We start from the raw sequence: 25,821 nt of genomic DNA, 5'->3' as shown, positions 1-25,821 counted from the left end.
CGTGATTGAGATGTTGGAGATTAGAGGCTCAGAAGAGTCGAGAGCGTTCGTTTTCCCCAAACGTAATCTGATGGAGTGATGAGGCGTCGCTCTGTGGAGATAAAACTGACTCACCTTTATTCATTCAGCTGTATTAACAATGTGAAATCTTGTTTTTTGCTTCACTTTATATTAAATAGTCAGCCAACTTTCTATATTTAGGTCTGAATGTGAACACACTTTGAGTTATTATACATTCAGTGTGTTTGTTTTCACCACTTCAGTCAGTTTAAAGACTGACAACATGACCACAGACATTTACCAGGTTTCGTGTATTTAACATGTAGTCTTCAGGGACACTGGATAAAATAAACAGTCACACTATCAGCAGCAGAGACCTCCATAACACGCACTGACAACGGCTTTAAATTCGCCACCTGGAGATCATTTTGCTGTGTTCAGGCGCCCTCTAGTGGTCAGAGCTTATACTGCACGAGGAAACCATTTATTAGCTGACCACTTTTCCCTCACACAAAATAAACCCTGTATAATGTGGCATCTTGTTTGTACAGTAGATACACATAAACACACCTAAACACCTGGAAGAAGGCGTCAAAATGTGCATTAACTTCTTATAAGAAACACCTTAAAATTGCACACCTGAGACTAATCAACAGTACAGAGCGTGCAGGGAGAGGAGGAGGACTTGTGCGTTGATCAGTGTGACACGTCTACGTTTCCTAAGTTTCCTCATCCTTGTGCAGCATTTGGATGAACAGAACTTAATTTCAGATACAGAAAATAAAATGCCGTTTGGCTTCACGCTTCACTGCAGGATAAATAAATCTATGTGTGTTTACACAGAAGCTTCACAACTGGTTGGACAATTGTTCAAAGACTAAACCTGCGATGACACGTCAGGTTTAGGAAAGTAAGACGAGCTTTAACGACACTGTGACGGTGTGATGAATTAAATGTTAGGAAGCTCGTGTGCCTTTGTTTACTCCTGCAACACAAATAATAACAATAATCATCCTCAACTGACAGAAACTGTGCAACACTTGCAGTACTTGCCCCCCAGTGTCTTAACATGTGACCCCATCGGGACGTATCCGGTTGCTGCTTCTATTTCAGAGCTTGTTGACGTTCAAACAAGCGAGGCAGGCTAAGACCACCACCATCACCACACTCATCTCCCTCAATTTCGACACCTTCCACCTCCTAAGTCTCTCCTGCTTCTCCTCCTGCATGCGCTGCTTCTTGGCTCTCATGTCTTTCTCCCTCTGCAGCTGCTCCCCGTAGTGAGCCTGATAAAAGGCGTCAAAGTCAAACGTGGTCCTGCTCCCAGCTTTGCCGGACTGCCTGGCTCTGTGTTGATGATGATGATGATGCTGCTGTGGGGAGCTGTGGGACCTGCCCGTGGTCTCCTTGGAGGACGGCCTCCCTGCATGTTGGATGTCTGAGTGGCTCAGAATACCACGGTCGTACTTCCTCCTCAGGCTGATGCTGCCCAGCACCGTGTACGCCTCGCTGATCTCAGCGAAGCGCTGGGTGGCCTCCTTGTCTCCCGGGTTCTTGTCAGGGTGGTAGATGAAGGACTGCTTGTAGTAGGCGGTCTTGATCTGGGCCTGTGTGGCCCCGGGGGACACTTTGAGGATGTCGTAATAGGCCGTCCTGCTTCTGTACAGCGGAGGAACATCCGATGAGCTGCTGCCACTCCTCCAGCTGTAGCTTCTACATGTTGTTGATGCTTTCAGGATATCAGGATGCAGTTTCAGGTGCCTCAGCCTCAGGTCAGGACCCGGCCTCCCTGATCCCTGCTCTGCCAGGATGAACATGACAGTACACAAAGCTCGGAGCTGCTGGGAGGACCTGAAGGTGTCGGGGTGGATGCAAACAGCTCCTCTGGTCCAGGGTGTCATCCTCTCCTGGAGGAGAGGCTGCAGCCTCGCTGAGAGGTACATGGCTGTTTTAAAAGCTTGCAGGCTCTCTCTGGTTTGAACAAACCCCATAAAACGGGATCGATCCGGCTCCAAAGATGTTGTCCAACGCAAAATCCCATTTTCCTGTTGACTTTCGCCTGCTCGCACTCTGGAAAGTTTCGCAGATGTGCGCTGTGTTGCTTTGATTTTTGTCGCCGGCTGAGCTTCACCTTGATCCTGTGCTGGTTCCTCTTTAATCCCGCTGTCAGTGAATGAGACGTTTACCAGCAGAGATCCGGGACTCCCGGCGGCGCACAGCCGCCGACCCTGTCTGTTCCTGAGGGAGGACAGCCGGTAAACCCCGCTCTTCAGCCGCTGACCGACCTCTGCCATTTTACCGAGAACGGAGCGGTGAGCAAGACGGAAAACGACTCGAGCATCCGGCCAGGTCACGCAACGAGGAGCCAATGAGAATCAATGTTTACAGGAAGTACTTATGGTACCCGACCAATCATTTTGCAGGAAACAGGAAAGTAAAGAGTTGGAAAAAGCTCCCATATAAAAATAAACTTTTAAGGTCGGCTGTCCCAGTAAAAACGCATTATCCTGACGGACATTCTTTCTTTCTTTTCTTATGCAGAACAAAGAATTTTGTTAATTTTATTTATTATTTTCATATACTCAAATTCAGATATTTGAAGGACGCAACGTTTTCACCTGTTGAAAATTATTTAAAATGTAGTTAAAATCTTTAAGACAGTTTAAGTATAAAAACACTTTAAGATTATGTTAACAAATGTAGCCTACATATTTGTAATACCCCGTTTTGTATTTTATTGGCATGTTATCTTTTGAACACACGTAAATACGTGAGCACTGAGTGAACAATGAGCGTTTTCACATTAATATAATACATTGTAAATGATATTTTTAGGTCTCAGAATATCACAATGAAAACCTTGTTGTATCTACGTAGTCGCACACTAGGTGGCGATATAAGTGTCTGTTTGCGGTGCGTTGCTTTTATTTAACTCAACGAAGAAGTACTTTTTACGTCGCTTACGTGTGACGTCTTTGCTCTTTACATGTGGACTGCTATCACAACATTTAGCTTGTCTATGAACTCATATTACAGATTAACCATTCGTCTTCAGATACCGACACACACACAGGAACAACCATGAGCTCCAGCTGTCGGCGGCCTGAACACACAGCTCCTCCAGATGTGGTATTGACGCGGTTTATTGTCGTTTTTAGCTGCTAAGCTAACTGCAGTTTCAGCAGGGACGTTCACGCTCTTTAAAGGGTCCTTCGACTGCCTCTAGATACAGTAAACCACCAGTGATCGATAGGCCATCTACTCAATGTTTTCTTTGTCAATAGAGAATTTAGCTCGAGCTTGCTAGTTTGTGTTTCATGTATCTCAGCATACTGAAGTCTGTTGTTATGATAATACACGAAAGGCACATTAACTTTTTATTGAAGTATTAATCTGATCTGCTCTCATTTCCGCAGTTCTACAATGAGGAGGAGGCAAAGAAATACTCTCAGAAGTGAGTCTGCGTGTTGTTTCCGCACAACTTTCTGACTTCTTGTGTTTGAAGGGAAAAATCTATCTGTGTGTGAACAGACACTTTTTTATATACTAACAAGCAGCATCAGGTGTATTTTGTGGATTGATTCCAAAAGACACACGTTGTACTGTCAGCTGAAAATGCCTAAACAGAATAAGAACGACAGAGCATCATGGTCACAGTCTTCTTCAACCATCTAAGTTCAACACTTAAAATCTCTGTTTTGTTTTTTTTCTGTTACAGCTCTCGAATGATTGAGATCCAGACCCAGATGTCAGAGAGAGCTGTAGAGCTTTTAAACCTGCCAGAGGGAGAGCCGTGCTTCCTGCTGGATGTTGGGTGAGTGGATGTTTACAAACGGCATTATTACTTGATTAAAGCAATACTTTGAGTAAGAAACAGCAGTCGTGTTTAGAAATGTCGAAACATCAATCAAACTTTGACTCGTGTGCTCTGCAGCAACATGACTGAAACATGGAGTTTTTTATTCTCTCTAAGTTGTAACATCAGTTTTTGTAAGATCCAGAATAATACAGTAAATTGTGTTTATGATGTGAAGGACTCTCTCTGTCTCTCAGGTGCGGCTCTGGTCTCAGTGGAGACTTCCTGTCGGAGGAGGGACACCACTGGGTTGGGATCGACATCAGCACTGCAATGCTGGGTTCGTCTGACTCTGTTACATTTAAACAAGAAGCCAGAGCCAGAGCGACTGAACCTCATTTTATTTTAATTATGAAATAGTTTTTTTTTTTTAATCAGATGAAAAAAACAAACAAACGACATGAAATTGGCATTATGTATCCGCATCGGCCATTGAAAAACTCATATTGGTCAACCACTAATCTGGGATGGACAACATATGAATGCATACATTTAAAACTGTTATTGCTTGATCAGTTTCTTATTAAATACAGGTTAAATCAGAGCTTTCTTTATTACCCCTCTGAGTGACGTTTTACTGTTGCACCATATAACGACATCATTTGTCATGTAGTTTTATTGTTTGTGTGTTTTCTTATGCGTCCTCCCTGCGACAGATGTTGCACTGGACAGAGAAGTGGAGGGAGATCTTTTGGTGGGCGACATGGGCCAGGGGATGCCTTTCCGACCCGGCACCTTTGACGGCTGCATCAGGTGAAGGACGAAGCATGCTAATGTTACATTTTCTCTGGATTCGTTTTGAATCCGCTCTGACTCTGTGTTGCTTTTACCTTCCTGTCAGTATCTCTGCGCTGCAGTGGCTCTGCAATGCCGACAAGAGGACACACAGTCCCCCAAAGAGACTCTACACCTTCTTTAGTACTCTATACTCGTCTCTGGTGGGGTTTTGTCTTCCTTACATCTTTGAAAAAATTCAAATATCCGGATACATGTTTGTGTTTTGGAGCTTTACTAACTTCTCCTTTGCCTTTCAGTCGAGAGGTTCTCGTGCAGTTTTCCAGCTTTATCCAGAGAACTCAGAACAGGTGATAAAACACTGTTAATAATGGATCCACAAGCTTAATTTTTATTCAGATTCCCTTTCTCACCTGCAGTCTCTCTTCTTCCCTCTCTAAAGCTTGAGCTGATCACGACGCAGGCCATGAAGGCCGGCTTCAGTGGAGGCATGGTGGTGGATTACCCCAACAGCAGCAAGGCCAAAAAGTCCGTACCCATCACAAGCTTTTATTTTGACACGTTCAGCTGCAGCCGTCTTCAATTGATTCCTTTTTAATAGCCTGTGAAATGAGTGCAGTGTTGAAACACAAGGCTAATTAGAGCAGGATGACATTCATTTTGGCTCAACTGTTTGTCACATTAGCCCTGTGATTAATTATTCCACATTAAAATGCATATTACACATCTCATTTGCTGGCAGGTTCTTCCTGTGTCTGTTTGCTGGAACAACAGGAGTCCTTCCCAAGGTGAGGAACAAAGACGATAGCGCTGGTGGATATTACGGATGGCTGCACTTTAATTTGGCTACGTTGGGTTTCACTGTGATCTCTTTTTGCTCATTTCAGGGATTGGGAACGGAAACTTCAGACAGAGCTGTTCCAAACCAGGTCCAGTTTTCAGGACAGAGGTAAAGATATTCACAGCAGGCAGACACTGCTTACTGTTCAGATAATTGTGCGAGTTTGATCTGCTGACTTGGTTGAAAGTAGCAGTTTATCTGGATCTGTTTGTTTCTTGGTGTATTTTATGATCTCTGTATGTATCTATGGAAGCCGCAGTGTGATGACATGCAGCCTGAGGCCATTTCAGCATTAGATATTAGAATATTTCTGTTGTGGCTTTGTTTTTCTTCATGTGCTTCCTGCTGACTGACAAGAAAATGTGCATGTGAAGCATTCTGCTGATAACTCAAATGTGTGGGACTTTAAGAGCTTTACATTTCAGTTGCTTTTTAGTTAGTTTTTTTTATTCCTTCTTTTATATATCTTTTAAACATTTGCTGGTTTCAGCTTCTTAATGATGTTGAAGTTGCTTGTCCCTCAATGATCTCAAGTATAAATAAAAGTTGAATGAAATAATGAATGAATAATCCGTATTAGGATAGTAAGCAGGTCTTGGCCATGATAAGTGCAGGTTCAGTCGTACCTGCTTCGATGAGGCCGAAGGACCGAGAGAAATCCAAAAAGGGTCGTCGTCCTGCCCGACTTAAAACCCTGTCGGGCAGCTTTTCCTCCCTTTTTACATAGTGTTGTTCAAAGTGCTTCTCCTGGTTCCATGAACAGGTTGGATGTGAGAGACGTTTTGCGAGTTTTGGACGCAGTTTGCCTCAAAGAACAAGCTGCGTTTTAAATGAGCTAATCAGCCACGTTTTGTCTTTGTGAAGATGCCGATTCAAGAACATGAAGGGAAAATCAGCCAAGAAGGGACGAGACTGGATCTTTGAGAAGAAGGAGAGGAGGAGGAGACAGGGACGGTAGGTACACGACTCGACTGTGTTTTAAACTCATTAAGATCCCGTGCTGAAGCATTCATGCTCTAAATAATGTAATGTTCTTATGTTGAGATAAGCTGCACTCTGAAACACGTGCTGACACCTCCTCTCTCTGCTGTGTGTTTGCTGGCCTGCAGGGAGGTTCGAGCTGACACAAAATACACGGGACGTCAGAGAAGACCTCATTTTTAGCTCTGACACATGCAGCTGTGCCTTCATCAGCTCTCTCTGAACCATCCTGCACACGGTCACCTCTGCACCTGCAGAGCGTCTGGACTCGATTCATTCTTCAACTCTTATTTAAGTGGATGAGATGCACGAGGAAAACGCCATCATGACCGATCGTTTTTGTGATTGGTCGAGTGTTTGGCACTTTGTTTCTCACAAATGGTGGTAAGACTGCACTCCCCGCGTTCATGTCGGCTGGAAGACAGACATTTGTACTGAACACAGGAGCACCAGTAATGTCAGAAATAAAACGATTTTTGTAAATGATCCATCGTCACCTCCAGTCAGCTGTTTGTTGTGCTATTTGCAGTGTCTTAACAGTGACAAATCTACTAAAATAGACACTTTTCATCGGTATTTCTCCAGAATATGGAAGAAATTGAACAAACGACGTCCATGCCTTTGTGAAAACTGCTCTGTTTCACAATCCCATGTCACAAAAAAACATAAAAGAGATGTAAAACGCAAAATGATGCACACGGTGCATATTCAGATTTGTTTGATGGTCCTGAACAAACTGGCTGTTCATTACATTAATGAGATTACACAAAGAGAGGAGTCAGTGTGATGAAAAACAACCTCACTTGCAGGGGGAACATTGAACAAAATGAAGTTTCAAATTAAATAAAACACAGATCGCTGCAGCAACTGTAACAAAATCATTTTTGAAGAATGTGATGGTTTATGAAGAACATTATTATCAGCAGATGGCACTCAGCAGACCTGCTGTCTAATGTCTAATCTAATGCTATCTCATGTAGACAATTTGTAAGGTAAGTAAAAATGGTCAAAACAAAACACTTTATTAATGGATATAGAAAAATTGAAAAAGTGAAATTTAAAATAGACAAATACGCATTTGATCTCAAGAACAAGCTAAATGAACTTGACTGTAGTTTATTGTTCAGACTTGTAAAAGCAAACGTAAGACAAATGTCAGTCTCGTGTATTTTTTTATTTTTTTTTTTTAAAATCCTAATTTCGAGGTCTTTTGCAGCTCGCACCGCGTGTGTCCGACAGAGGTCGCTGTGCGCTTTGGCACAAGGGAAAGCACCTGGGCGTTATCTCTGAACCTGCTCAATCGATTACCAAATCCAACACATTTTCAGCACTCAGCCCCACACACGGAGGCGGTCAAAGCAGCCTGGAGTGTGTTAGACTGACTTTAACCGAACAAAACAGAAACTTGGAGACGAAGCTCATTAAAAAAGAAAAAAAAATCAATTAGTGTGGATTGAAGAGGAAGTTGCGGGTGTGTAATGGGTTAACGGAGGAAGGCCTCGCCTCACCTTTAGTGCGCGTCACCCGGCTCTGTAAAGTGGTCTCACCATCCCAGTATCCAAAAGGGGAAAATCACCACCTCTCGCCGCCGCCAGACGCGCATCCTCGCCCCGGTCGGTCTCCGCCTCGCCGCGCCATCATCTCACGCATCCAGAAGACAGCGGGAACTGAATAAGAGTGATTTACCGGAGCCATGAAGGACCGCATCCAAGAACTTAATCATGTAAGTTAATGTTTGACGCTTTTAAATGGTCATCATCCGTCTGTTGAGGCTGTCTGGACGCGCTTTTAGATGATGTACAAGCGCGTTCAGAGAGCACGGATCCACAGAGCTGGGTGCGCTCACTGAGCAACAGTTGTGACTTGAATGGAGGCTGAAATGTGTTTTATTAGAGGCAACAGGCGCGCATCGTTACCAAGCTTTACAGTGTGCGTAAAGCAAGAAAAAAAAACAGCTGAGATGAACGATTTCAGGTGTTTAATCCGAGTAAAAGTCATTTTTTAATCTCATTCTTGAACTGAAAAATTACTTTCATCCTCCGGCTATATATTCTTTAAGCAATTTAAAGGCAATTACAAGATGCCTCTTTGACTCAAGGGGGAGTTTGATCGATCTGGCCAACTACGGATGTGTGACTGAAATAGGAAATTGGTCCCAGCTCGCCCATTTCACCTGTTCAATGTCCGCCCTCTGCGCGTCACAGGCGGTCTTATCTAAAAAAAACATTTAACCACCCACACCGAGCACAATGTTTTCTCATTTTTACAACCTGTAATCACGAAGATTAAGCTTTAAAATTTAGGAATTCCACGTTTTGACTTCCTGACAGTTGCACTATGCTCGCACATTTAGATTTTATTGTTTTTTTTGTTTGTTTGTTTATTTGTTTGTTTTTCACTATTTCTAATTCTCGCTGAAAAAAAAAAGGATTCCAGAGGGGATGCATGACTGATTATCATCCACAGGACCATAGGAATGCTGCCTCTGAGCTTGAGCTTCTGTGTGTGTGTGTGTGTGTGTGTGTGTGTGTGTGTGTGTGTGTGTGTGTATGCGCGCGCGCGCGCGTGGCCATTGTCAGATCTGGGCATTAGGCATTTAGAGAGAGGGGAAACAATTTACGACGCCTCAGCTTTCAGTGAAGATCTAGCTATGACTTGGCCCCAAGGAAGACAAACCAGCCCTGCCAACTGTGTGTGTGTGTGTGTGTGTGTGTGTGTGTGTGTGAGAGAGAGAGAGGCGTCTCTCCATGCTGCCTCCCCGCAGTGCTGGAGGCATGCAGTTGCAGTTGTACAATTGAGGGAGACAGAGAAATCGCCTAAATCTTCCTCACCAGCTTCTGAGAGATTCGCTCAAACCGTTCACGGTCGTCAGAAATTGTCTGTCAGTGGCTGATTCTATTTTCCTCTATTATTTTTGATCGTATCTTTCATGTCTGAGAAATGGCTGCTGGGGCAGCTCCAGCCAGACCAATTTCAGGCCGTCCAGACCAAACAGAATTGAAGTAAATTGCAAGTCACAGACTGTTATTTCCCATCATTCCTAGATTAACACTGTTTTCCATTTGCAGCCTCAAGTTAATGCAGCTTCTCCAATTTCATGTAGACACCTCAGAAAGGAGGATACATGTGTGATTGTATAAAAACTCTGAATAGTGGGTAATAGGCTGTAGGGCTGCAGCATATAAAGTAATTAAAAATAATAACTATTTTCAATCTTGAGTCCTCTGTCACTTTTTAAATGAACTTTATCAGAGAGTAAGTTCCCAGCACCCAGACCCAAGATCATGTCTAATACAAATCCAAATTATTTAATTTACAGGAGATGCTCACGTTTGAGAGACTGGAGGCAGCAACATTTGTCAGATTTGCTTTGCATTTGTGCAAACATTGAGTCTTTGAATAAATTACTGGCAAGAAAAGCAGCCGTGCAGTTGCAGACTTGCAGAATTCTCTCTCCATTGCATAGTTTTAATAGTTTTGAATGAGATTTGGAAGTCTGGAGAGTCCTTCCCAGATCTACGTAAGAGGACAAAAACTGATAGATGGACATTGAGAAAGTTGAGTCACGTTACAACTAAACAACTAAATGTCTACTGTCTCGTGTATCTGTTTGACTGGGCTGCACACATTGCACATAGTTGAAAAACTGATCCCTGCAGGTTGTATTCTGGTTAAACAAGCCTGCACAACAGTCCCCAAATATCTCCCAGTGAACTGAAAAGAAAGAAAATTGGAGGATTTGGGGGATTCTTTCAAAGGCTTTAACAAAATCAGAGAGTTCACCTATTAAATTAACTTTCCAGCTGCATCTAGACTCCAGCCTACAGCGATAAATAGGTGGATTATGTGGACTGAGGTCACACTTTTCACATTTATTGTGAAGGGAAAGTGAAAAATCCAGTGCCAAGGCTTCCTTGATGCAATTGTTAGATTAAAAATGCAGCGATCAAGTGTTTTCTGTCCTGATACTGATCTCAATACCATCTGCTGGAATCGAGTACCAACCTGATACCTGTTCTCTGCATCCTGCTGTGACTTCATGTGTGTAACAGATCATGGAAATTGGTGCTGATACTGATCAGCGTATTGGACGGTTGCAGCTTTATTTTCTTCATATTTACATTTGTTGAATTTGGATTTGTTCATATTTTTCATTTAGGACTTGCGCTCTCAGTTAAATGTTATGTCATTATTTTCTGGGACTTCTTATCTTCTAGTGTGAAAACATTTGCTTTGCGCTACGTTTTGCCAATCGCCTAAATGGGTGAAATAATGAACTTCGAATAACATATTACAAAGCTATCACATAAGCGTTACTTTTCACACACCAGCATGGGGAGCAGCAGAAAGAAGAGGACGGAGCTTTGCTTATTTTGTTGCTTCTGTGTGTTTTTGTAGAGTCACACTGCAGGTTTACTCACCCATGTGCTTGTGTGTCATCTTGGCAGGAAATTGAGTTTTGCTCATATGTGTGTGAGGGTGCAGGTTCTGCTCCAACGTTGCCCATATGCACATAAAGCTACTTTATGAGCTCAACACCTGCCTACGACTCCGCTCTTCCAGCAGCTCATTAGCTTGCTGCCTAAAAACTGCCAGTCTCAATAACCGAAGCGGTCTTACGGCCTCACCTCGTCCCGTCGCTCCCAGTTGGCCGCGCGGTGATTTGGTGACAGATGGCGCAGATAAGATGCGTTTGTCAGCCTTCCTCGAGCTCTGAAACCTACAGGGGGAACCATGCTGATGAGGTTATTACAGATTTCACACACCACGGCGACTGTTATCAATCAAACGTGATTGTTTAACTCCTCGCTTTTTCCTGGCATTTTATCAGCTCCATCATTTTTTCTTTTTTTTCTGTCTCTGGGTTTGATTGACTGTATCTCCCTCTTTTCCCATCTCCATCTCTTTTTAATAATAAGCCTCTCTCTTCTTTCATCCTCTTGGTAATGGTGAGTTCCTCCATTATGGCTCTCTGCTCTTTCCCTATCAGTGATTTATCAGATGGCTTCCTCTCCTCCCCTACATTTTTCCTTTCCTTTCTCCCTCCTGTCTTCTCTGCGCAGCTTTGTTAGTCACTGTTAGTATTGGTTCAGGCAGCTCTTTGTGAGTGTGTATGGCTGGGCGACTCACTGTCACTGCCTGTGTGGCGTTAGAGTGACACATTAACTAATAGGATGGATGTGGAGGACCGATTCAGAGGCTTTGTGTGTCTTTGACTCTGTTTCTTTTCATTATCCCTTCTCTTTTTTCTCTGCTCTTCCTTTTATTGCTCTTTATCCCATGTCCTTACCTCTCTTTCTTCTGTCCTTGACCTGATCGCGGCTGTTGATACTTTGTCAGCGACACAAACAAGAGCGATGGGGGAAAAAAGCCACATTGCTCGCTGTTGAACTGAACACTGATCGTTGAGGGTCAGAGGTTTTATTTGTCCTCGTTCAAAGCCTCGAGCCTCTGTCAACGCTCAGCTCTGTGCTGGTGAAACCAGCAGCTCACTGGTTGAGCTCCACAGATGAGTCTTTATCCTTAAAACCTGTAGTGGAGGGAATAAAGTAGCAGCCTCATGCGTTGTCATCCTCCTATATTGTCACTATAAACCACTAGAAAAGCGTACACACTCACAAGCACATTATTCATCAGCACATAGAGGCTGCATAATTGCATTAACGAGCCATGAAATGAGTGTGACCAATCTGGCATTTCACCAGGGACTCGTCTGTCTTTGCAAATGAGGTGACAGTTGCAATGATATCCGATATCTGTCGGCTCTAATAGGTATTTTTGAAATGTGTGAATGGATGGTCCGTTGAATCGTCATGCGCTACGCCATCCACACCAGTAAAGCATGACATAAGAGCCCGTGTTGTGATTTTTTGGAGCTGTCTTCTACCTCCGTGTGATGTGTCTGCTGATGGGTTTTGTGGTGTCGACCGTGTGCTGAAATCCTGTTGCCTGCTCTCGTGCTTCTCATAAAGAGTAGCAGCTCCAGAGGCGTCAATTAATGGGATCCTAAGAATAAATACAGATGATTCTGTAATCAAACCTTCCCCATCTGTTGTGGGAGAATTAGCTTTGGGGCATCTTTGTTACCTCTGCTAAAATTTAATAACGTGTCGACCTCCCCTCTCACGTCATCTTATATAATCAATGGCAGCCCGGTGCTTTGTTTTGTTTTTACCAGTGCAGATAAGGACTTATATCACAGACACATTTTGGAGTATTGACCTCATTAAGCTCTCAGTAGCTCTGGCTGTTTTGTGATAGTCTTTGTTAATAATCATAATAATAATCTTAATCTCGCCAGTGTGAGGCTCAATAGGCACTTTTAACTAACAAATCCTTCAAAGCATCCAACAGGTATAGAGCAATGTTAGCAAGTAGATGAAGTCATGTTTGTGGCCACTTGGAGAATGTAAGTTCAATATTCGCTCTCCTTTTAGCTCTGTTTTTGGTCTCTACCAACTCCTGAAGGAATATGTGACTCTTTAGCTGCTAAATGCTTCACTATGTTCACAAGCTAGTCTTCTGTTTGGGGTTAGTTTGGTGTGTAGTGGGTTTCTAGAGAAAATAGCTGTGTGTTGAGGAGAAAAATGACGCCATGAGAGCGGTGAGAGTGAACCAAAACATATATACCGTATATATATTAAGGCAGAATATATCTGCCTCTTCCCACTTCTTTTTTTTAATATTTTCTCTGGACTTCTTGCCCTTAAGCTATATCATCTCTCCCTTGTGCTGCCATGACTCTCTTTTTACACCTCCTGCCAATCCTTGACATCCGTATCATTCTCCGTTACATTTCGCCTGTTTCCACAATATACGTAACTGTGTTAGTGGCGCATTGGTGCTGTCATAATCCTTCATGATCAGGGAGCTGCAGACTGGGGCGCTCTGAATAGATTCCACAGGGCAAGAAGGAAAAAGGCCTGAGGCAGGAAAAGCCACGGCATAAGTGGTGACAGTGCATCTCTTTTCCCTGCCTGTGATCTGTCATTAAAGTTCAGTTGGAGCTTTATGACATTTTCTCACCCACTCCTGCAAAGCTGAACACTGGCCGACTACCTGCAGCTGCCTACACGCGTGCCTGGGGCAGGCAAGTTTGTTATGAGCACCCTCAACAGCGTGTAATTGATGTATTCATATCCATAACCATCGGCCCATTCTGTGCACATAAGCCCAAATGGAAGTAAGCATCCACTGTTTGGTCGAAAAGGTCAGTCCCTGGAGCAGACAGTGTTATCTTTGTCAGAACTGGCAGGTGCAGACATTTGAATTCTGGCCTGAAATTGATTATCACTGATTCGTGTAAAGACATGCTTTTATGGCGCTCTAACTCATTATTTCACCTTTTATAGTGTGGCAGTTTGTAAATTTGTGTTTAGGCGTCACTTGGCATCACTTTGATGATTACACTGTTAAAGGTCAGAAAGATGTGAGGGAGGCAGAGGGCGGAGTGGGATGAAAGACAGAGAGAGGAAAATGGGAGGAAGAGCAAAAGAGAAATAACATCTGGGATGAGAAACACTGACAAGGAAGAGGATGATCAAGTTTAAGCTGAGGAGAACAAGATGTTTCTCTCGGGACCAGGAAATAAGACGCAACATAAAACTGTTTGGTTTGGTTTGGTTGGATAAATGAATGCTGAAGTCATCTTTGGGAAGCATGGTGGGATGTAAAGAAGACAAAGTGTGAGGAGGAGAGCGAGACAAGCGGAGTCCACGTTGTGTGGGCCAGCTGCTTTAGTGAAGCTGAAGTCTGGAGGAGAGCGAGAGAATGACGGACGAGGAGAATGAGCAAGAAAAAGGGAGATAATTAAAGGGGGAGGACACTGAGGAGGATTGTTAGGAAAAGGAAATTGTTGCACATGCACACACTTTGACTCTGTGCTGCCGCTGCGGTGGCAGTGCTTCACCTCGTCTCCCACCCACATAATTCTTCTTTTTGTATCTCCTGAACTCTGCTCCCTGCGGGCACGGATGATGAAATCCTCTCGTTAACCTCGGCCAGATCTGAGTTTCAGTGGAATTCAAAGCATCTGTACTTGAAAAGCTGGATGTAAATTTCTTTGAACAAATAGAAATCCCCTCATAAAAAGTCACAGGACAATTAGAGCACAGGGAAAGTACAAAGAAATAATCATGCAGTTACAGCAGACATGCTGGCAATTAGCAGTTAGCAATGAGGAATTGCAAACAAAATTTTAGATACTGATGTTTTGCTCAGGAGTTGGTGGAGACCAAAAACAGAGATATAAGGAGAGTGAATGTTGGACTGGAGAGGCGACTCTTGTCTGTGGTTTCTCCCACAACTTGCACCCCAGAGCATCAGTGTGTACAGCGGAGCATGTTCGGAAAGTACTGCAACACATACATATCTGGAAACAGACAGTATTGATCCATATTTTTTATTATATATCAGCAGGAGTGCATTGATTGGTTACGATACGGATAGAAAAACATTCCGCTTTTTTAGCCCCCAGAGGAGTACATCTGCAAAACTTCCCATCAGCCATCAGAGTGAGCCCTGGATCACAGATGGAGACTTGTTGATTGTCTTCAGAGATTGCTCCTGGTCTTGTTGTCAGTGAGGCGACAGCGCGATAATGAAAGGAACTGACTGAGTTTTACATTTGGCTGCCTCAATCTATCACTTCCTGTGTCCTGCCGTCACCCACGCTGCTCCCTGGCTGCATGATTATGCTGTCTCAATAGCCCTACACTGTGTCCTCCTCGTCCATCAGCCCGTCATTTGCTCTGACAGCCAGTCATGAGATGGAAATTTGTTTGTCCTGCTCCAAGCATCAACAAATAATGTGTATTCTTTCCAGAAAGATGTCGCATTCACTCTGGATAATTCACAGACCTTGCAGTCTATGATATTGTGTATGAAAACCGCTCATTGTGGAGTATCCACAGTATGTGAGACACTGATGTTGTGATCATCACATATAAAACCCCTTTCTCCCCCATTGTGTTGAGGTGGCAACAGAAATGTGAGAAGTAGATGTTGGGCAAATTAAACCAAAGTTACCCGCATGGCACGACGCTGCCAGACGTATGTGAGAAAATATGTGTTTTGTAATGTGTGTGTGTGTGTGTGTGTGAAGTGAGCCTACATGACCCGAAACATCATTTGTCCTCTTCATGTCTCTTGTGCCTGAACTACATGCAAACAGAGCCAATGATCCAGTTTTTATTGGTTATTTCTCTGGATGTGTCTGCTGTAAGAAACATGAATGCATAATCAAATGTGTGTGTGTGTGTGTGTGTGTGTGTGTGTGTGTGTGTGTGTGTGGCCTTCCTCATGGGAACAAAATGAAAGTCCCATAGTCCCAGTCCGTAGGATAGCTCATCAAATTTTAGGGTGAAGACTTGGGTTATGGTTAGGTTTAGGTTAAGGTTAAGGTTTGGGTAATGTTTAGAGTAAGACTCCAGGAAATGAATGTAAGTCCATGTAATGTCCCCCAAGCGAAGGAAACAGGACTGTGCATGCATGTGTGTGTATGAGGGAGCACACATCCATAATGAATGTTACCTCGCTGTATTATGATAATAAATCTGGTTGTGCTCTCAGTATTCCTCTGTGCAGTTGACACAGATTTTTATGAGTCATTTCTGATGGGAATGCAGGAAGCTGCTTGAATTGGCTGTAATACAAAGATGCAGGAAACAGGTCTGCTTTAATATGGAAACACAAAAAGACAATAAAGTACTGCCCACACGGGCATCCGTCTTCACTGTCTCTCACCGCTCTCTTATTGTTAATTAAAACCAGGAAAGGGTCTGAATGCATTCACTTTCACAATCACTGTATCCCCCCCCCATTGAACCTGACGACTTACACATCAACACACAATCAGTGTTTGTGTGTCCTCTTGCTGCACATACAGTTACACTTTCACAGCTTTGAATAATTGTTGTGCTGCTCTGCTTCTCCTCCTCTTTATTCTGTGCTGACATCAGCTGTGATTCTTGCAGCTGCTGCTCACAAGATGTCTGTTTTATCTCTCGCTCCCTCACTCGTGGACTATATTTCCTCCTCCTCCTGTTTACACTGGATGTGCAGGCAGTGTCTTTTGTCTTTGCGGAGTGACTCCCCACTGGCACGGTGCCTAGAACAACTCTCTAATCTAATAAACAGCAGAATGAGGCCACTGCTCCAGCTGGGGTGTTTCGCCCGAGTGTGAGCCCCAGAGGCCGAGTCAATTCAAGGGTTGTGACCTAATGGGGACCGGCTTGTATGGGCCTCGTTCTCTCTGTGTGTTATCCGTCTCTTGTATACTTATCAGTGTGTCAGCTGTAGTGTGCATGTATGTTTGCGTGTCTGGCTCAGAGCATCTGCTGTGTGCGGACAAGTCCAAGTCCGTGGGCTGAGTCAGGAGTGCAGCATTGAAGTCCTCTTCTCAGCCTCTTTGTGGCTCAGCAGGAGTTTCACATGTGGGTGGGTTTGGGGTGCACCGCTCAGCCTTCTCCCCTCCTGACCACTCAAAGTAAACCCTCCTTTCTCTGCAGGGGTTGCAGCATCTCTCTGTGGAGGCAGAACTAACTGCTGGTGCTCTCAGAGCTTATTCTGATTCCCTGCTTGTCCTCCTCCTCCTCCTCCTCCTCCTCCTCCTCTGCCTCCTGCTGCTGCTGCCTCTTTTCTCTCTGTTTTGAATAGTCTGCAGTTCCTCAAATGCACCTCATTGCCATACCAACACCAAACCCTTATTTATTAAAACTACATGAACAGTTTTGCTCTCAAAGGAGTCAGGAGAATGACACCCATCGCCATAATGACTGCTGTCATGACAGTTGAGCGCATTAAAGACGAGCTTTCAAACTGGGACAGAATTATTTTATTGTCCAAATGTTGTCTTGTGTTTTTGGATTAAATTTGTCAGATTAAATATAGCTTGAGTGGGTTTAGATAAAGTTAGCGTGATCACAGTGGATCTGCATTCCTCTCACTTAGTTTTACGCCAACTGCCTCACCATCTCTCGCTGAAGTCTGTCCTCTCAGAAGAACTGGTTCCTCTCCCACCGGTCTTCTCCCCATTTCCTCCCTGTTTTCCCCATTTACGTCAGCACATCACGTTTTAACTCCGCGCAGAATGGATCTGAAACATGAAAGTAAACACCATACCTATGCAGATACAGTTCAATGTTAATCACAGGTTCAATTACTCAGAAGTCTTAATCCTTCTGTGACTTTATTTATTGAAACACGCAAAACAGAAGCAGGAACTCTTTCACATTTGTCTTGCGTTAGATTCATTTTGGGCAAATGTTTTGATCTGCTCTAGTGTTTACGAGAAACCATACATCCTCTCAGAGACGTGATTATTTTTAGATGTTCTGATAGCTTTGATGATGAAAAACTGATTCTCAAAGAGTGGAGCAGCCAGCCTGTTTCCAAAAATGTGTGCATAAATGAAGGCATACCTTTGAAAAAAGGTTTGGTTTAATAACTTTAAATGTGATTTTGCCTCTTATTTATTTATTTTGTAGTGCTGCCTTGTGATTATTTAGGTTGCCAAGGAATTTGCTCTGTGTTTGTTGATTGGATTAAACTGTTCACTATGAAAGTAAAAACAATATTCAAACGCTCAGCAGAGCCTCAGCAGAACCACACAGACCGACCTACAGTGCTCTGTGTTAACGTACAGCCATGATACCAGCACAGATATCAATTATCTCTAATTAGGATGTCACTGATGTGTAATACTGAATGGATTATACAGTATTATACATCAGTACTTATGGATGGATTAGACAGTCAAAGAGGAATCACCTTTCTATACCTCCACAGCAGCTCGTTCTTTCCATTGAAGATTGCTCAACCAGCTTACATGATGAGAAGTTTCTCCTGCTTCCTGCCAGTAATGCATTCACATTACCGTCTTTGTCTCGACGAACCTGGCCGGCTGCCTGCACTTGTAGATGGCCCAAAAATAGTATCTTGATTTGAAATGGTTTAAAGATTTAGTTTTCTTATTTTTTCAGCCATTCGTTTTCAAAAAGGCAAAGGCAACATATGCAGCTTTCAGCAGTGACTTCTCCTCCAATATCGCGCCAAAACCCAATGCTTATCCTGCAATCCACAGCGCGCCACATGGAAATCCCCTCATTTGAAACAAACAAGACTATTTTCCCTTGGTTCAGTGAGTCTTTTTAAAGGAAACATTCAGAGTTGGGAGGGTTTGGGGAGGCTGGAGGTCGCCTGTTGTTGAGAAAAAGAAACAGATTAAATCATAATTTTAATACCCATTAATAGGAAAGTGCCTGTTCTGTGCATTGTATGAGATTCATTTGCATTTTCACTTGACAATGACCCAATTAATAAATGTAAAAGATTTCCTGTGCTCATTCGTTAATCAACCAATCAATTAATAACCATTTCACCCAGAAGAAGCTGGAAAGTACACCTACTCTACGAAGTGAATTAATTTGAGTCTAGATGAATGAGATGAAGCCGCGTGAGATCCCTGCTAATGTGGTGTAATGGCTGATATGTGATTAGAAATTAGTATTTGAAATTGCTGGAAAGTTTGAGAAGCTGTCATAAAACTGTTTTGGTCGCATTGTTGAACGTTGGAAGCTCTCTTTTGGGATCAAACAGGATTTAGAGGCCCAATTAGGCATTTTTCTGTCCATGTAAGTTGATCGTAGTTTAGTCACAGTTTGAGTTAGAAATGGAAACGATACCAACCTTTCAGAGATTACAGTACCTGCCAGGCTAAATGTTTCCCCATTTCCAGTCTTAATGCTACGCCAAGCTAACTGTCTTTTAGCTGTAGCTTCACATCTAATGGACAGACGTGAGATTGGTGTTGAACTTTTTCTACCAAATAGCAAATAAGTATGTTTCCCAAAATGTCGAGCTATTCCCTCAAGCTGAAATGTTTCTATGTAAGTGCTGGTCAATGAGTGTGCAGGCCGGAGTTTGTAAAAGTCAAGGTTTTCTCTCCCCCCAGGTCCTGATTTAATAATAACTTGCTAATCACTCAACCTGTGTTTGTAATTACAAGTGTCGTTAAGTGCTCCTTGTTTCTAATCAGTCGAGGGCTGGAGAGGTGGGGAGAGTGTTGACACTGTTGTAGTTAACCTTGAATTACACATTACATGTCAAGTCATGAGCAGCGATATTACACAAGTCTTTTGAATGATTTCAATGTACATTTTCATTATTTTATATTTTGTGTGTGTCCAGGGGAAGGAGACGACAGAGGAGGAGGACGAAGTCGCTGTGGGGATGGAGAAAGGTTTTATGGACGAGTTCTTTGAACAGGTTTGTTTCTCTCACAGTCCTGATCTATCCTTCCTCTCTCTCTCTCTGTCTGTCACTGTTATTCCCATTCACACATCTAATGGGTTGATAGTAGGTTAATAACTCGAAAGCTCAGAGTCCACATACAAATCTTCCTGGGTGTCATTGGTCTCCTGATATTGAATCTAATTGTGTTGGTTTTTCAGCGCTCTGTAATCAGTCTCAAGCCTCATCTCCTCTCTGGGGAGCATTCATGTGATTTATAGCTATCGGCGCTGTCGTTGGTGTGGCATGGATCATTATGTGTTTTATTTCATTTTTGATGGCCTTCATCGATTCAACACAACAATGCTCTTCTTGTCCAGCTCTGAACAACAACAGTGGCGCATTCACTTATTTCCTCACAGCCTTTCCTCTTGTGCATGACAGATACTGTATGCAGCAAGAGCCTGTGTAAAACTGCATCTATGCATGCATTTGGGAGTGCTTTTCCCTGTTCATGCTGTGCACACGAGCTGGGAGCACAAACTGAACACTGTCATGGCTCTCGGAGCGGCGGGGCTGCTATGTACGTCTCCCGCAGCGAGTAGTTTGGAAGTAAAAAACAGAATAACTCAGCTCAAATAAAAAGAAGGCTGAGGGAGATTTTTCATCTTCTGTATCCGTATTTTATATCCATATTTATCATCATCCTTTGTCAGTGCTGTGTTTCTTGCATTTCACGAGGCAGTCCTTCTAGGTTTTAAACCGTGTGGCAATTTGTGCGCATGGAGGTGTTAACTTTGAAGTGTTTTAATCACCATTGCAAATGCTGCTACAAAGGTAGGTCGTGTGAGGTTGAATGCCATTCAGCAGCATTTGTGAGAAAGAGATCTGACAATCAGCACTTTGATATGTGAGTTTGCAAAGCAGCATGAGACGACAAACACATCACCGAAGAGGCCAGATCATCTGTGCCCGAGCTGCAGGTGCATCAGTGAAAAACCCTGTACAGTCTCAAAACTCATGCCAGAAGATGCAGACAAATAGAATCTACAGTAAGCAACAGCTGTCACATATTGTAATTAAGCAACAGGCACATGATGGATATTCTGTATAAAACATCTGGCTTTGACAGTTACGGCTGAATGGAGCCACGTGGTAGTTCAGGCAGGCATAGATGTCATCTTAAATTCACATGTTCCATGTATCTCCAGTCATTCTGTACATGACCACAATCATTCATTCGAGCAACTGGGCGGCACATGAATAGATTCGGCGCTCATTCACTCTGCTTCCATGCAGCTATAACCGCCGCCTGCTTCTCAGCAGTTTAACTCCCTCCACCTCCCCCGCTTCCTCCCGCATTAGCATTTAGATTTCACCATTCAGAATGAGTTCATTGAAATTTAAGTGGCATGTACAGTATCTCACACCGTGCCCTGTGTTTGTGAGCTCAGAGGCGAGTCTGTGCCACTCTGTGCAGGCTGATTTCGCAGCATCACAAGAGCAGAGCCACACCCCTGAACCAAAGTGTGCTCCGTTATTATATCAAATAGTTACTCAGAATGAGTCGCTTGACTGAACTGTCATGTAGCCTAACATGACCCACCTTACAAAACTGTTTTAAATGGTGTCTTATCCATTGATCCATCCATTTATAAGTTACTTATCCTGGTCATGGTTGTGGCAGAAACAGGATGAATAGAACAGCTCAGATGTTCTTATCCAAAGAACTTCCTCCAATGTGTGACACCAGAGCATTGCTAATTGAATGAGGTGAATGAATTAGACAGGGTGTGATATCGTGCCAGGTTGCGAGAAACCCAAGGCAGGCATTTAAGGGGTTAAACAATCCACCTTAAAGGTGCTGATCTTTATCTCGACAGCATCACACTGAGCGGCAAACTGTTTCATAGTGCATCAGGCATCAAAGTCCAATAAAACCAAAAGGACAACATCATCTGCAAATAGAGGAGATGCCACCTTAATATCACCGAACCGGAAATTCTCCAGACCTCAGCTGCGCCTTCATATCCTGTCTATTAATATTGAAAAAGAGAAGGTGATGAAGCACATCCTCGCATGTCCCTGACTTCATGCTGAAAATCCAATCAAAGATCTCACTTTGAGTGCATGAGCAATGAATGAGTCTCCCAGCATCCCACCCACCACATATTCTGCCAACACAAGTCCAAATCTATAAAACTCACCTTTTTATTTCTATTTTTTAGTTCAGTTTAGTTTCTAGCTACAGTTTTTTTTTTTATATTTTTTAACATCTGCACCCAGGACTAAATTCACTGAGTTTCAGCGCTGTCTGGAATTTCGTTCTGTCACGTTTTTCTGAAGTGAGAAAGCGAAGAAAGAGGAGGTTCAGTGAAATGTGGAGACAGGAGGAACAACAGAGAGCAGTTTGAAACCGAGCCAGAGGCCGGAGACGATGGTGAAATGCGAGTCATGTTGATAAATTAGACAGCAAGACCGGAGAGAAGGAACTGGTAGTAACATGTGGGAGATGGAGACGGTGAGGGGAGCAGATTAAAGGAGCAGAGGGAGAGAAGGAGTAATCAGGCTCTCGCTCTGACTCGGTGCATTAATTAAACTTTCAATGGTGATCTGGAGGGATAGCAGACGGCGGAGAGGCCGATGCAGCCCTCTGTTCATCACTCCATGAATATGACCCTTAGAGTGTGGCTATTGATTTCATTATGTGTTTGTGGCATTTGTCTGTGCAAGCTGTGGCTCCTCCTGCTTTTGTGCCATAATGTAAAACCAACAACTAATGAGGGAAGTTTATTCCTCTCAGCAGTGTGCAAACACACCTTGTTCTGTGACTGAGTTTGACACAGAAATGTTGGAGCTGAAGTTTGTTTTCTGGAGTCTTTAAATCACTGCAGACGGGAGCTGTAATGAAGTCTTTAGCCTCTGCTGTGTGTTCAACAGCAGGTATGACATCTGACGTAGGCTGTTTGCCTCCACGCTTAAGGAGGCTTTCAGTCTGGGTGTAAGAGCGAATCTGTGCCATATGTTGTATGTTGACTTCACACCTCTGATAGAAGTCTGTGCATGAGTGTGTCTACGATGTGACGCTTAGATGAGGCTTTAACCGTATGCGGTCATGAACTAAGCTGTGAAGAGTAGATCTGCTCAATATAAAAGACCTAATAAAAGTCTTGATGAAAGGATTTTCAGCCTTAGCGTTATGTATTTGTTCCACTATGAGATGCACAAAGCACCGTTACATTTGTCAGTGGTCTTTCTTCAGGGCTCATATCACACCCCCAAAATCCCTCAACAGATGATGCAAGAATGTAGTGAGCCACAGCAAGACAGACTCACTGTGGCCTTAAGCCTTTTTATCATTCCCTTTACCGGATAAAAATTTGAGTTTTACTTTGGTACAGCTAAAATTAGATGATGAGAAAATGCAATTTTTCAAATGTATGGGATTTAATTGGTTAACAGGGCTTTTTTTACGAGCTACAGACAAATGTCATGTCCAATTCATGAGGAAAAGTTATAAAATCGGTGAAGTCGTCCTGTGAGTCTTTGTGTGTCTGTTTATTTCTTTCTGCATGTAAGCGAGCTTCTGAAATTGGTTTTTCTACCTCACCAATAAAATTTGCCTGATGTCTTATGAGACCTTAGAGACGCGCCGTGACTCACGTGGTCTCCAAACCGAGACAGGTTTAAGTGGTTTCATCTTCTGCTCGCCTGCCATCTCTTTGCTTCCTCCCCCTCGTGTTCTTGTCCCACGCTTGCTTTCTAACTTTGTGATCTCTGCACTGCTGTCTTTCTTACTTTATTTAACTCGTACCCCAGTGTGTCTTCTGTAGTGCCATGTCCCTCCCCAGTGGTCTTCCAGAGCCAATTATGCTGTTATTACAAAACAGATCCAATCAACAGCTAATTAAAGAGATAATGGGAGAATAATGACCGAGGCTGGCAGGAGGAAAAGCTCAAGAATGTATGGATGGAGCGCAGAGCTGTGAGAGGTCGACCACAAATGGAAACATCGTACCAGAGGCATGCACGGGGTAATAACCACGGATGTGTCTCAGAGAAGAATGACGAGAGAACAGGCCGACCTGCAGCGGTGCAGGTGTAGGGGAGGAGAAAGTGATCGGGGGTGGATGACAGACTGAGATGAAAGTAGGGATTGATGGAGCCACGGACAGATGTGACCTGCTGCTCGTCCAGCTGTTGCCTGACCCAGAGGCAACAGCTCTGGTGACAAGCTGGCAGGGAGGAGGAGGGAGGTGATTGGTTAGAATGTCAAACCTGGATCCTGATGGCAGGTGATGCAGAATTCAGAGGAGGATATGAATGTGATGCACCTCCAGGGTCAGTTTTGATGCATTTAATGATGTGCTTATGGCTTTCTTTCTCTTTTTAGCTCTCGTGTCTGTATGCTACATATAAAACCTCATCTTAGCTTAAAGACTGGGAACGGGGGGAAAAGATTGACTAAATCAGACTACCAGCTCACTCTTTTGTTTAATTTGTGCAAAAACAGATGTGTTTCAACACTTCCTTTGAGCAGAGAGAAAGAGAGCAAATGAGACACTAATGTGCTGTTTTTATCCTTGTTTATTACCTTCCATGAGGTTATTTTTGTCACCTCATTACTTGGTTCATCTGTCATCTTTCTGGGGAATATGTTTTCTGAACTAATGGATACTCAGACTCTCAAAAATTTAGTGATCATCAACTGGCGGCCCATTGATCACATCCAGCCCACCAAAGCTTCCCAACCAGCCTACAGAACATGAATGAATTCCAACAAGGTGCACATCTAATGTCACTCACCAGTGGAAAAGGTCCAATCTGTCCGGAGAGTGAGCGGCGATTAGCTTACCAACCCCTGGCATCAAGCCAAAAAGTCTGTAATTCATCGTTCTCCCTCGACAGAATCAGATTGGATTATTCTCCATTCCATCCTCTCGACTCCCAGGCACACACACATACATAATAGATTACTCCAGTGTTTTTAAAGGCATAGAGAAAAGATGGTTGAGCCCAGATAAACATGAAAAAAAATTCTAGATATATATCTATACTGTGTGTGTGTGTGTGTGTGTGTGTGTGTGTGTGTGTGTGTGTGTGAGTGAGTGTTCTGTCACTTAAACGTGCTTCACTCTGCTTTCATTCTGCCTCTAATGTGATAATGACATCTTCAGCTCAGTTTCTATCAACATCTCTCAGGCTAATCACTGGTGCTTCCTGTCTCAGCAACGAGGAGATCTTAAGTGTCTTTTGGTCTCTCTCTCTTGGCAGGTGGAGGAGATCCGGGGTTTTATCGAGTCTCTGGCAGAGAAAGTTGAGGAGGTGAAGAGGAAGCACAGCGCCATCCTCGCCTCGCCTAACCCCGATGAGAGTAAGGCTATTTGCTCGACACACCGGGAGTGTCACAACTCTTGGCTCGCCAAAAATACTATATCTTGATTATGACAGTGCTTGAGTACCTTGGGAGTCCAAGTGTTCTTGTTTCAATTGATAGACCACATTGAATGTTCTGGTGGGTGAAATTAAAGCCCAAATCCACATAAATTTGATAATCTCCACTGCAGAAACTTTCCTTTTGAGGAACTCAGGCACTTAACCTGCACTTGACTGGAACTACTGGGGCCTGTTGACTCTGTTATGAAGGAGGGAGCTGCCATGAGAGAATAAAGTGAGCGAATAAGCGACAGAAGACATTATTTGCCAGTAGTTTAAACACTGCTATGCACTGAAGCAGAAATATATGACAATAAAACACTCAGCAGATCATCTACTTTGAAAACGGGCAGTTTGGTTTCCCCTCTTGTAACATTTGGCTTTTTAATAATTCATTACATCCAGTGAAACATCAAGTTCATGCAACAGTAAATGAAAAGAACGATCAACAAATCTGTCTAATTTACCTAATCTCCACAGGTTTCAGATGTGGTGCAAATGTGAACATGAATGCATTAAATGGGCTTTAACTTTCTAGTTTAGTTCTTGTGGTTTCATATTTCCTGTTAGGTGTTTGACTGAAAATGGCTTAAATGCATGGAGAAACATAATGAATGCGTCTCTACGTGGAACAAAGAGCCACTGAGTGTTTTGATGAGCATGTAAATGATGTCACTCTTAAAAGGGCCAGTTTAGCAAAAATATTTTAGGCTGCTCTGTAGAGTTGGAGCAACATGTTGGA

General features: G+C 43.3%; 3 protein-coding genes across 5 annotated transcripts in view; 2 read left to right on the top strand and 1 right to left on the bottom strand.

Moving 5' to 3' along the window:
* Nucleotides 1–101: 101 nt before the first annotated feature.
* On the bottom strand, nucleotides 102–2,317 carry dnajc30b (DnaJ (Hsp40) homolog, subfamily C, member 30b). The gene has a single exon (XM_076734300.1). It carries the CDS (start codon nucleotides 2,292–2,294, stop codon nucleotides 1,110–1,112), a length of 1,185 nt encoding a protein of 394 aa, XP_076590415.1. The 5' UTR covers nucleotides 2,295–2,317; the 3' UTR covers nucleotides 102–1,109.
* Nucleotides 2,318–2,935: 618 nt separating this feature from the next.
* On the top strand, nucleotides 2,936–7,425 carry bud23 (BUD23 rRNA methyltransferase and ribosome maturation factor). The gene is made up of 12 exons (XM_076734295.1): nucleotides 2,936–3,129; nucleotides 3,417–3,454; nucleotides 3,719–3,814; nucleotides 4,054–4,136; nucleotides 4,513–4,609; nucleotides 4,698–4,794; nucleotides 4,891–4,941; nucleotides 5,034–5,119; nucleotides 5,334–5,379; nucleotides 5,479–5,540; nucleotides 6,297–6,386; nucleotides 6,542–7,425. The coding sequence occupies exons 1-12, from the start codon at nucleotides 3,082–3,084 to the stop codon at nucleotides 6,594–6,596; spliced, it is 849 nt and encodes a 282-aa protein (XP_076590410.1). The 5' UTR covers nucleotides 2,936–3,081; the 3' UTR covers nucleotides 6,597–7,425.
* A 230-nt stretch (nucleotides 7,426–7,655) lies between these two features.
* stx1a (syntaxin 1A (brain)) overlaps nucleotides 7,656–25,821 on the top strand; it is a 51,131-nt gene continuing 32,965 nt past the window's right edge. For all 3 annotated transcript variants that reach the window (XR_013077360.1, XM_076734293.1, XM_076734294.1), the window contains exons 1-3: nucleotides 7,656–8,136; nucleotides 19,602–19,679; nucleotides 24,918–25,017. Coding sequence is in view for 2 of the 3 variants with exons in the window: in XM_076734293.1 (XP_076590408.1) it covers nucleotides 8,107–8,136; nucleotides 19,602–19,679; nucleotides 24,918–25,017 (208 nt within the window). In the remaining variant the exon portion in view is untranslated. The remainder of the gene's footprint in view (nucleotides 8,137–19,601; nucleotides 19,680–24,917; nucleotides 25,018–25,821) is intronic.

Source organism: Chaetodon auriga, chromosome 7 (assembly GCF_051107435.1).
Source record: "Chaetodon auriga isolate fChaAug3 chromosome 7, fChaAug3.hap1, whole genome shotgun sequence".
NCBI lineage: Eukaryota > Metazoa > Chordata > Actinopteri > Chaetodontiformes > Chaetodontidae > Chaetodon > Chaetodon auriga.
The sequence above is the reverse complement of the archived record's forward strand: the minus strand, read 5'-3'. Positions and strand labels throughout refer to the sequence as shown.